Below are 12,887 nucleotides of genomic sequence, written 5' to 3' on the forward strand. Positions count from 1 at the left end.
AAATCTTTCTTAACTTTGAAGGGAAGTTAATGTAACAAGACTTTTTTTTCATAAAATTTGGTACATTTCTACTGAAATTTCTCATGAAATTTTAACATTAGAGATTCTGCAAAAATAAACACAATTTGTTTAGTTTATAAACGTATTTAATGTATAAAAATGGTTTTCCTAGGAGAGATATAATTATATAGAGAAATAATTATAAATATCTTTACATTACGGTTGTTAGTCAAATATTTTATGACCAAAATGATTTTTAAAAATTAAAATGACTAAACCATGAAGGAGTCATCACCAATAACATTGCATGTACTTTTACATATTAATAAGACAAGTGTTCTTATGGTGGGAAAAGTCAGAATCAGAATTATTAGAAAAATCTGAATTGGAAAAACAGAATTAGTCCTATTTAAAGAAATATAGGGTCATACAAATGCCTGAAATTTTTGTGGTAGCTTTGAATATTACACAAAGAAATTAATTCCAAATTTCGTGAGAAAAGTGGAAAAGTATATAGAATAAGGAAAAACATCCTGGACGAACATACGGGAATTACAGCAGCTGATGCTGAAACATTGATCTTAATATTGCAATATTCTGTCAGCAGTTAATCTCAATATTTAAGATGAAATTTAGACAAACTGTAAAAAGTCTTAACTGAAAAAATATTTAGAAACACAGCTTTAAAATTTTAGGCATTAAATCAAAGTTTTCCCGTTCATTTTTTTCCATGATGTGAGCTACCAGGTCCTAGATGAGCTGGCGTGGCGCGATCCATGTTCAACACAACTACCTTATTTAAAAGAACCAGACTGCAGCTTTCCGAATTTCCTATTTCCATTGAATAAGACTGAAATACTGCAACCCAAAGAACTGGAAACAGGAGCTTCTCCCATAATGAAAGCAGAAAGCAGAGCGTCAACGGTCTTGAGCACAGGTTTATTGAATTACATAAAGAATATAATCACTAATACAGCTCCCTCAAAAGAAACACATTTACAAAAGGGAGGCAAATGTCTTGATTTCCTCCGGTGAACAATATTATTCCTTTATATATTTATATATATCTATACGTATGCATGTATGCATGTGTGTGTAGGTGTAAGTAACACTGTTACGTTCTGTTGCATATTATATAGATTGTTTCTATTACTAGCTTTGGCAATACAGACTTATTCATGCCATTATAATTCTTATGAGTCGGAATTCTGAGATACAGTAAGAGACGATAAGAACAAAAAGACAAGATTTTCAAGTACCATCGTGTACAAACGGAAAAATAAATCAATAAATCAAATCAAATGCTGGGCTTTAGCAGCGCACTAAAATGGACAGAGACCCACAGATACAACACATCAACTGCCCACTTTAACTGGTACAAATCTAATTTTACTTCTAGTACACAAATTGTTGGATCTTTTTTTTTGTGTGTGTGGGGATACATCATACATCATATCGTGGAAGAAAAAGCAGATTCCAGACAGACGGAATGGTGCAGACCGGGACAAAAGGCAAAAATTCCATTGACGATGCTAAAACGGCTTGGTTCAAGGGTGTCAAGATTTAAAAGACATTCTTTCGCTTCCTGTAAATCCATCTACGGAAGTCCAATCCCAAAGAAGGAACTATTTAAAGTGGTGGTTATTCTTGATCTTTAAGTACGTACACATATATGGCTCATACATGCCACAGTTGCACAGTTACTGTAGAGCACACAGGATGCTGCAGATCTGCATGGTGTTCATATCGAGTGTTTTCTAAAGCTATACAGATGGTACGTGGTGAGGGGGTGTGTTCAGGAGCATGGTGGTGGGGGGGGGTCTATGTCTAGGCTGTAACAGACACACACACACACACACACACACACACACACACACACACACACACACAGATACAGTCACGATGGCTAATAGTGAGCTGAGGGTTCAAAAGCAGCGGGATGAGCAATCATCAAAACAAAAACAAAAACAGCAAACAAACACACCGGCAAAACAAACATGCCAACAAACGAAAAGCGCACAACACGTACAGGACACACACACCCACACCCACACCCACTTTTACTCAATATCAATTCAAGAGATAAAGCAATGCAAACACCCGCCCACCCACACAAAACACACACTAGAACAGGGGTTCCCAACCATTGGGGTGTGACTTGTTTGGCACCGGGCTGGCAGTGAGCAGGGAGAGTTACCAGCCTAACTGCTGAACCTCCTCCTTTATTATTATTGCAGTTCCTAGAAAACGGCTCCGTTTCATTATTCTACATTTTTCCTGGTTGCTTTTTCCTGTGGTTTTCTTTTCCCCCATGGAAAATGAACGCCGGAATGTTAAGAAAATTCTAATCTAACTGCCACAAATGATGTCACAATGGACATCTGTCATACTGCCCCTCATCGACATTACATACACACTAGCACATATTCATATATACACATATATTAGCAACCGCCTGGGAGCACAAAGCAATGACCTAGCAACGACCTTAGCAACCACCTGGGATGCCGTAGCAATGGCCTAGCAACACCTTAGCAACCACCTGGGATGCCGTAGCAATGGCCTAACAACACCTTAGCAACCACCTGGGATGCCGTAGCAATGGCCTAGCAACACCTTAGCAACCACCTGGGATACCGTAGCAATGGCCTTATAACATCTTTGCAATCACCTGGGATACCTTAGCAATGGCCTAACAACACCTTAGCAACCACCTGGGATACCTTAGCAATGGCCTAGCAACACCTTAGCATCCACCTGGGATACTGTAGCAATGGCCTAGCAACACATTAGCAACCACCTGAGATAATGTAGCAACGACCTAGCAAGATTTTAGCAAGCATAATCTATCCTTCCTTCCTACCTTCCTGCCTACCCCACCCCCACCCCTTCCTACCTTCCTACCTCCTTCCATTCCTTCCTTCCTTCCTGTCACCATAGGCCTTACAAACAAAACCTTGCATCTCCAAAATGATACATTTATAGAAGATGGAATAAACATACTATACTTTTAATGTAAGTCAATGGAACCAGCCTGTTTTCACGTAATTTCATGCCATTTCTTTTGGTCGATCCTTCATGAAATTTGCACACAATGTAAAGTCCAACAGGCATTTTCAAATTATGCAAAAAAACCCCAAATTTATATATATCAGCATATCAGCCTTCTACATCTCATCTCTGAACGGCCTTGTTCATGCATGTATGTTGCTACTTGTTGCTTCCAGTTGACCGCTACTGTAACTGATATGGGCTGCAAACCCCAAAATAAATATTCATTGTGACTGAGGGTGCTAACGTGCCGAATTAATTGCGTGTGGTGTGCAGAGAGAAGCTAGCGAATGAGGCTATGAAGCCATTCAATTTCTTCAGTATCTGGAGAAAAACAGAACAGTCATGGCTCTCGTGGCACCCCACCCATCCCCTGGGTCGCCACCAGTGTGTTGAAACCTTTGCGGGCTGTAGTTCAGTCTGTGCCGTTAAAAGGCTGGAAACCCCTGAACTACTAAGGAGCTTCGGCGCACACTCACTCACACTCACTCAAACTAAACATGCAGTGGACGCAGCGGGGGGTCAGCGCTGCTCTGCTCTGTTCAGCAGGTCCGGCGCTCTTACCGAAGGGTTTTCACATTGACAGGAGGGGGAAGGGGAGGAGCCTGTGCGGCAGGACGACTCAGCCCGAGTGCTGCAGGAGGCAAAGAGACACACACACGGCACCACAACGAGCACGGCTAACGGCTAACACGGACACTAGCACTAGCAGAAGGGGGCGCACTTGGCGGGTCGGGGGATGAGGACGTTTAGGAATGATTCGGGAGCAGAGAAGCTAAGACTGGGGCATGCGGGAGCTGAAGGGTCGCAAGGAGACGCTGAGCGCTGGCTGGAGATAGAGTTAGGGTCCAGGAGAAGAGGAAAGGAAGACCCGCCAGGCCACTTAAGGGGGGACCTGCCTGGTGGGGGAGGGAGGGGGCCGGCGGCTGAGACACACATGTAAGAGAAGGAGGGAGACGACAGGGAAGAGGAAAGAAAGTCAGAAGAAGCAGAAAGACACAGCAGAGAAAGAGAGAGAGAGACAGAGAGAGAAAGAGAGAGAGAGACAGAGAGAGAGAGAGAGAGAGAGAGAGAGAGAGAGAGAGAGAGAGAGAGAGAGAGAGAGAGAGAGATTAGTAAGTGTAAGCTGAAAAGCAGTAAGCTGAAGAAGAAAAGCTTTGTGAAGTAGATTAATTTCAAAGTTAATGCAAACATTTGTGTGAATACATTAGAATACATTAGAACCACACCAGGCCTTTATAATCACAGGAAATGACTTCAAACAATGAGTGCTGATTTTAGAGGCACAGGTTTTAGAGGCACGAATCACTATTGGCCCCCACAATTTGATGTAACTTCATATATTACCTCATTCTACTGTAATTTTAGATATGCTAAATAATGAAATATTGTGGTAAAGATGAAGAAAAATGTGGTCAATTATATCAATATTACACAAAAATATGAAAAATCGAACCTAAATATCATCTAAGAAAACAAATCAAGACTTTTTTAAATGAAAGCATGTGTCAAAATGATTAGCACTCCTAGAAATTCTCATGAAGGAAATAACTGAAGCCCGCTCCTGTTTATGTTTCACTTATTTTTTTAGGTCCACATGAGCGTTCAGGAACTCTGAAGTTAGGTTAAGAAGGTTATCAATGACTTCCTATTGCACTAGGGCACAAATACGAGGCAGCAAAATCCCCTTCATTCATCAACATTAAAGATGAAAGAATACACAAAGGAAAAGAGAAAAATGCGTGTTGACCTCCATAAATCAGGCAATGGCTATAAAAGGCCCGTATCCACTCTTAGGACAATAAAACAAACAGAGCTGTAGTGAACCGGCCTGGAAGGGCATGTAGGTCACCCCCACACACAGTGAGGAGGACATGTACAGAAGCAAACTAACGACTTATCTATCTATCTATCTATCTATCTATCTATCTATCTATCTATCTATCTATCTATCTATCTATCCATCTATCTGCCCACTTATCCTTCCACCCATCTAGCTATCTATCCATCCATCCAACCATCCATTCACCCACCCACTTGCCCATCCATCCACCTGCCCACTTATCCTCCCACCCAGCTATCCATCCATCCATCCACCCACCCATTTGCCCATCCATCCACCTGCCCACTTATCCTCCCACCCAGCTATCTATCCATCCATCCATCCATTCACCCACCCACCCACTTCTCATCCATCCACCTGCCCACTTATCCTCCCACCCAGCTATCTATCCATCCATCCATTCACCCATCCACCTGCCCACTTATCCTCCCACCCAGCTATCTATCTATCCATCCATCCATCCATCCACCCACCCAGTTGCCCATCCATCCACCTGCCCACTTATCCTCCCACCCAGCTGTCTATCCATCCATCCATCCATTCACCCACCCAGTTGCCCATCCATCCACCTGCCCACTTATCCTCCCACCCAGCTATCTATCCATCCATCCATCCATTCACCCACCCACCCACTTGCTCATCCATCCACCTGCCCACTTATCCTCCCACCCAGCTATCTATCCATCCATCCATTCACCCATCCACCTGCCCACTTATCCTCCCACCCAGCTATCTATCTATCCATCCATCCATCCATCCATCCACCCACCCAGTTGCCCATCCATCCACCTGCCCACTTATCCTCCCACCCAGCTGTCTATCCATCCATCCATCCATTCACCTACTCACCCAGTTGCCCATCCATCCACCTGCCCACTTATCCTCCCACCCAGCTATCTATCCATCCATCCATCCATTCACCTACTCACCCACTTGCCCATCCACCCACTCATCCATCCATCCATCCATCCATCTATATATCTATCTATGCCCTCCCCCTGACTGTGATTGGCCCTAATCACCACCGTGATTACAGTTTTGAGACTGTAATTTATTGGTCTGTAATCACTGTGTTGTTTGTTCTGGGACCTCCCTCTGGCAGTGACTGGTCCAAACCATCACCTTGTTAATTATGTGGGTGTGTATTGACTACCATTATAACATTAATCCAGTGTCTCAAAATGAGGTAAGAATGCAATCTAGAGTTCACGCTCTGAGTCTGCTTGCAAATGTACAACAGGCCTTCTTACAGTCATTTCAACAAGACACTGTCCCTGAAGACCATATGATGATATTACACTTCTGATGAATGTTTATTTTTAGTAATATTTTGAGATAAGTTGTCTTCCTTTCACCTTCCTGAATTTGGCTCTGGAAAAGCCTGTTGATGAGATTTGTTTCTGGTGAAAGGAAGATTAAGTGTGTTATCTGAATTCAGCCGCTTACTGAGAGCGTTAAATTACTGAGCAGCTCTGTTCTGCTCAGGACTCAGGATTCATTTAGGCAGCTCAGCTTCACTCAGTGAGAGCTTTCCAAAGCAAAGCTGAGCCGAACACACTCGCGAGGAACACTACTGCCAGCTCAGCTTTCCTCTGCAGGAACTGCTCAGAGTGAGTCATAAATATCACTGTTGTAAAATTGAGCATCATCTTATTCTTAAATGGATAATCATTTTATAAAATTTAAAAACATCTTTCAACATTTCAGTAGTCAATAGAGCTTGGCATCAATTTTTCAACACGGATACCAAAATCTTGAAAAAATTCCTGGATGATACTTTTTCTGATACTTTATTTTAAAGTACAAACCAAAACTAGGCGACTTACACCAGAAGGTGCTGGAAAAGGGTGTGTTTAGTCACTATAATGGAACTCACTGGAGAATAATCCAGGCACTGACACTACAGAATGCAATTTAGACCAGGGGTGCACAACGCCAGGCCTGGAGGGCCGGTATCCAGCACAATTTGGTGATTTACCTGCTCAAACACATCTGATCATACTTAGATGTTAATTGCCAGGCTAAGTGGGGTTGTTTGAGCAGTGAACATTCCAAACTGTGCTGGACCAGAGTTGCACCCCTGATTTAGACAGCCAATCAATAGTCTAGATCTTGTAACGCACGTTTACTGGCTCAACAATGCTGAAACTGCCTATATAGATACTGAAATTTGGCTCGTTATGGCACAAAATTTTTCAAAAAGTAATTTGGTCAGTGTAATAAGAATAATATTGAATTTCGATACCCAGTCCTACATTTCAACCGTCTACAGCATCAGTGGTCCAGGTTCTGCTGAAGCAGACAGGCCAAAATCCATTTCTGGCTGATGTCGGATCTCAGCATTGCCAGAGTGAGCTGCTCGGTTATTTAACATGTCCACTGGCTCGTGTCATCCATATTTCTGCTTCTTCTTCAATACTTACATCATCTCGGCTAATCTTGCGCTGCCTTGGACCGCAAATGAGCTACATTTATTTACATTTTAGGCATTTGGCTGACGCTCTTATCCACAGCGACTTACAATTTGATAATTTTTACACAGGTAGGCGAAGGTGGTGTTAGGAGTCTTGCCCAAGGACTCTCATTGGTATCACTATACCAATGAGAGTCCTTGGGCAAGACTCCTAACACCACCTTCACCTCGCCTTCACCCAGGTGGGAACTGAACCTCAGTCTACAGTGTAGAGGGCAGAGGTGTTACCCACTACACTATCCCAACCACAGGGGTTACATACTGAAATACCAGTTACAGTAATTCTGCTGTAGTGGGACTGTACTAATGTGGCCGACAGACACGCCAACCAATGTCCCAACTAGCTTGCTGGGCTTTTGTTCACCGTTAGAGCCCTGACACACCAAGCCAACTGTCGGCTGTCAGGGAGCATTGCTGGCTGACCATGTGTTCTGACAATATTGGCTAAATGAGCATGCTGAATCTGCCCTGGCGATCAGCTGTGACAGTGCTACAGATCAGAAATGAGATCAAAAAGAGCAAAGCAGGCAAAGGGCAATCGCAAGACGGTGCACAGAAAGCCCCAATCCTATTTCAGCCATTGCTCCTCACACTTAGCCTTACATTTTGTACTTTTACGTCCCAACAGTTGTTGAGACGGAGGGGTGGGGAGAAGTGTTAGTGTTATATGGCCCCCCAAACGGAAGTGTTATGAGAAAAAAAGAAAAAACGGCAAGATGGCTGCACAAGAGACCAGAGAAACCCACAACTATTAGTTAAGCTTTTACAATAACCACAGTATTATCTGTATCTTTGAAAGCATATGGTGCAACTAAAGCCCAGCAGTGAGGAGCTGAACTTTACCCTCCTCTGCTGTCACTGCAGACTGGCAAGGTCGCCTGCAGTGTTTGTCCCATTTCATAGGGGAAGATTTCAACCACTACCCCTCATAACTCAGTTCAAAGGGGCAAAGTGATGCTCGAAAACATGATGTAGGGGTGCAAGTAAGAAATGGAATTGGGCCAAAGAATGATCTTATTAGTCTCACTGTTTTATCACTAACAATGGGAATTTTGAGTATTTTCACTATTTGAATGTCTAAATCTAGAAAAGAACAGTATTTGTATTCCCAATGAGGAAAAATCTAATAGAGTTATGAATAAACATGGAGACACACAGGCTCTAAAGGTGCTCTGACAGCACACTAAAATAAAACAAAGCATGAGATGCTCGATACTTTCATTGACTTTGATACTATTTGTCATATTATTATGAAAACGTACCTACTGTGCATTTTATTTAACTGTTTAATGAACAAACCAACGCTTTTAAGGAGATTTTTACCCACCCAGCGCTGCTAAGGGTGGTTTAACTTCACTTTCACTCAATGACTTTAACGTAAACATGCACTGTTAAAGCTTGCAAGACATGCAAACAGTACGATCTTTACTTTATACGTGGCAGACGGACGGCTTCACAGACAACTGCAGCTTGAGCTGATGGAAGGTGATCATCAGCTTTACCTGGCACTAGTTCTTCCTTGTTGGCTTGGGGTGTCTGGGCCTTAAGCCTCATTAGCAGTGTTTGTTTATACCATCCATTTAAGCATCGGAGAGCGTTATTATACGGTCATACTCCTTCAGTCATCTCTCAATGATGTTACACTGCACTGTTCAGTGGAAAAGACCTGAATTCACCTCTACATACCTGTGACTGAGGAAAGAACTCACCTTGGAATGCTGGGTGGAGCCCGGTTTGGGCGGTTGGGCACCTGGGGGCTGTCCCCGCTGTTGTTGAACGGTCCCAGGGGGCCCGGGCGTGATGGTGGTGGAGGAGCCCCCCGGCCCGCTGGCCTCTGACCCGCAGACATTCTGCGTGGTGCAGTGGGGCTGGGTGGAGGAGACCTGCACAGCAGAAGAGAAAAACTAATGATTTAAATAGTTTTACAGAAAAAGATCTACAGGTAATGAAGGCCATAAAGCTACACACTACATAGGTTAAGGCAACCAGTCTGCACAATGCCATGAGTATAAGCTGGAATTACTTGTTAGCTACATTAGTCTTACTGCTACAGTGTAAAACTAAAGTGGCAAATTTCAGATATTAACCAGGTCTTGGGTGACTGACTACATTAGTCACAAACTGTTTAAACCATCACTTTACCGAGTAAGGTCCAATCCCATTTCAGCCCTTGCCCCTTCCACTTAAGCTCTTCGTCCTCTGTTTTGCGCGTTCGTTTCTAGGGGTAGGGTGTCCCGATTTTGGTTGAGATTTGGCCTAAGTCTATATCATATTTATGCTTAATCTATATCTGGGAAGCAAGGACTTTTTTGTGGAAAGGGCATTTAGACAGGACACAACATGATATCTTGTAACAGACCTGGACGACTTTCAAGAGCAACACTACAGCACTGCTCTTCAAGTGCTGCTTCAGATTTATTTGATCCATAACGGGTCATAACTGGCCACATGTTTGGAATCACTTGTTATATTGGCATTTTGTTTTATCTATAATAACAACTTTCTCAATTCAGATATAAATCTTTTAAACCAAACACCGAAAAGTAGTTTTAGATGTTTCATTTAATATTTCAAGCATTTTATCTACCTCAAGATTTGACCATCACTTTTTAAATAAGAGGCACTCGGGAGGTCAACTGCTATAAACCTTTCAGTGTTAATGACTCTGGACTCTTAACATTTCTTAATGTTTCTACAGCTTCTAACTGATTATCTAAAACCTTTGAGGTTTATAGTGAACGTGAAACCCGTGTGGTTTTATATCACCAAAACATGTAAATAGGAGCTCAGCATGGTCACCTGCGGGAGCCCCCAGGGCCAGCCTGCAGCCAGGAGCTGTCCACAGGCGGGGGCAGAGGAGTGGACACAGTGGTGGTGGAGATGTCCCCGATGATGGCCAGCGCCTCCTTCAGGGAGTGGTGGGTACGCAACACTTCGTCCCTGCGCTGCACCTGCTCCTGGGACTCGTCCATCAGAGCGTTCTGGTCCCCAGCTGAGTACAGCTGAGCCAGCAGCTCCGCATTAATGAATTCCTTTACCTGAGGAAGAGACAGGAGAGTTTCGATTAACTCACATTTACTTTCTCAGAGGTTCTCGACCATTGACTCTCTTATTCAGGTGCTGAGTTTGAAAATCTCTGAGTTCAAAGAGACCAAAATGTTTTATTATTTGGCGATTTAAACGCCAAATGGTGGCAATTAACGCTTCATAAATTCTTTATGGATCTACGTTTGACTCCAGGGGCCTGTAACTCCTCTCCCTTACACCACCAATACTGAGATTAATCATAATGTGTTAATTGACAAGTATTATGTATATGCAATGCATCATTAGAATCCTTCTTAATAGCAGTAATACTAATAATCTTAGCAGTATGAGTAATACTGTAACTAGTATCAGTAGTAGTGTAGTACAATAAATAGGAGCAATAATAGTAGCAGTAATAAAAGAACGCGTGTAATAGTAACAAGAATAGCAGCACCACTATAAATAACAATAGCAATGGTAGTAATAATTGCAGTAATAGTGGTGCAAGTATAAGTAATTAGTATAAGTAATAAGTAAAGAACTATTACAAGTAATAGTATAACAAGTATTAATAGTAGTACTTCTATAAGTAGTAATATTAGTAGTAACACAAGTAACAGTAAAAATAGTACAAATAGGGGTTGCACGACTTCAGATTTTTTGAAGTTGAGGAGAGAATGCTTTGAAACAAGCAGCTTTAAAATTCAGACTTTAAAAGTCTGTGATGAAGCCAAACTGCACAGGTCAGCAGAGAACTGTTTCCCTGGATTGCACTGCTAGGCTTCAGGGAACCGCAGGTAGGAAGAATAGAATAGAACAGAATTTACAAACATTTGTCACTGTGTCTGCACTCTGTGGAATTAGACCTCCGCATTTAACCCATCCGTGCAGGGAAACACCCACGTACATGCACACTAGTGAACACACACTCTGAGCACACTTGCCCAGAGCGGTGGGCAGCCCTATCCACGGCGCCCGGGGAGCAATTGGAGGTTAGGTGTCTTGCTCAAGGGCACTTCAGCCATGGACTATCAGCGCTGGGGATTGAACCGGCAACCTTCCGGTCACAGGGCTGGTTCCCTAACCTCCAGCCCACGACTGCCCCTGGAGACCACATAACCTCACAAATTTGTGTGTCTGACTTTGATGCTTCCTAGACGGCCTTACAGAGACGCTAACCTGGGATGGAGGTCCAGAGACCAGGAGAAATTTAGAGTGCTCAGCGAAAATAAGTAACTGACTTCAAACTTGAAATGACTACAGGGCGTTGAGCTCCTTCTCCAACAACACCTGACTTTTTATTGTAGTCTTGGGGAAACTGGAGATAACGACGTCCAAAATCTGATCTTTGGAGTACTTTAGATTGGTGGAGAAAAGTTATAGCAAAGCTCCACAGGTCAGTAGAGCATTTCCCTGGATAGCACTGCCAGCCTTTAGGGAACTGGAGATACAGACTCCAATATCACCACGTTCCTCATCTGTTCTCTTCTCTGAAGTGTCCATGTTGTTTGTGTCATAATCACATGATCAGCAACTTGTCTACATCAAGCTTAAAACATCTTCGCCGAGCAGTGAGGTCAAATCAACTAGTCTGTGCAACCCATGAGTACAGAAGTAATAGTAGCTCCACTATGAGTAATAGTAATAGTAGAAGTAAAAGGAATAGTAAACACTTTAAAAAGATTCTTCAAGGGATCTTTAGTTTAAAAAAAATCATTCTATATAGAACCATAATCATTCATAGAACCCTTTGCATGATTAAAGGGTTCCTCGCATTGTGAAAGCGTTCTTCTGACTGACGGAGAATATGCTGTAGATGGTTCTATATAGAACCATTTTCAAAAAGGTTCTGTGTAGCAACAAAAAGATTTCCTGTATTGTTACAAGTTTGACATTTTCACAATAGGAGACCCCTTTTGGTGCGATATGGAACCATAAGCTCCATCAGTCTGAAGAACATTTCACAATGCAAAAACACTTACATCATCCAAAGGGCTCTTTGATCGGTTGTACATGGTTCTACACCCTTGAAGACCAGCTTGAGAGTGTAGTACAAGGAGTAGTACTACTAGTAACAGAACTGATACTTTGACTAATAGTAATAGTCGTAAGAACAATCAGTAGATTAATTAGTAGATGAATCAGATGTGTTAGAGAACATGTTCTTCTGACTCTCCAGAGTGGAGTCCTGCTTCTCACACATCACAGATGGACCTTACGTTATTGATCATAAGGTGCATGATGGTCTTGGGCATGAGGTCCCGGATGCACTTGCTAACTATGGCCATGTAGGAGTCCACCAGGTTGCGGATGGTCTCCACCTTCCTCTCCAGCTGAGGATCCATAGAGAAGTTCTCAGCGGCGACAGAGCTTTCACTCTCCACCTGGAGAAAAACAGAGATTTGAATTCAGGCAGGCAATGTAAGGTGACAGAACAGGGAACGACTGAGAAGAGATAAAAATAGTTTCAGCAGAAAAACAAGAACCATGGAT

General features: G+C 42.8%; 1 protein-coding gene across 1 annotated transcript in view; it reads right to left on the reverse strand.

The window, feature by feature from the left end:
- Window positions 1–920: 920 nt before the first annotated feature.
- Window positions 921–12,887, reverse strand: part of dnm3b (dynamin 3b) — a 56,818-nt gene continuing 44,851 nt past the window's right edge. The window contains exons 18-21 of the mRNA XM_037544429.1: window positions 12,614–12,778; window positions 10,167–10,405; window positions 9,077–9,250; window positions 921–3,977 (exon numbers count right to left, since the gene is read on the reverse strand). Of these exons, the coding sequence (XP_037400326.1) occupies window positions 3,935–3,977; window positions 9,077–9,250; window positions 10,167–10,405; window positions 12,614–12,778 (621 nt within the window). The 3' untranslated portion in view covers window positions 921–3,934. The remainder of the gene's footprint in view (window positions 3,978–9,076; window positions 9,251–10,166; window positions 10,406–12,613; window positions 12,779–12,887) is intronic.

Source organism: Pygocentrus nattereri, chromosome 2, assembly GCF_015220715.1.
Source record: "Pygocentrus nattereri isolate fPygNat1 chromosome 2, fPygNat1.pri, whole genome shotgun sequence".
NCBI lineage: Eukaryota > Metazoa > Chordata > Actinopteri > Characiformes > Serrasalmidae > Pygocentrus > Pygocentrus nattereri.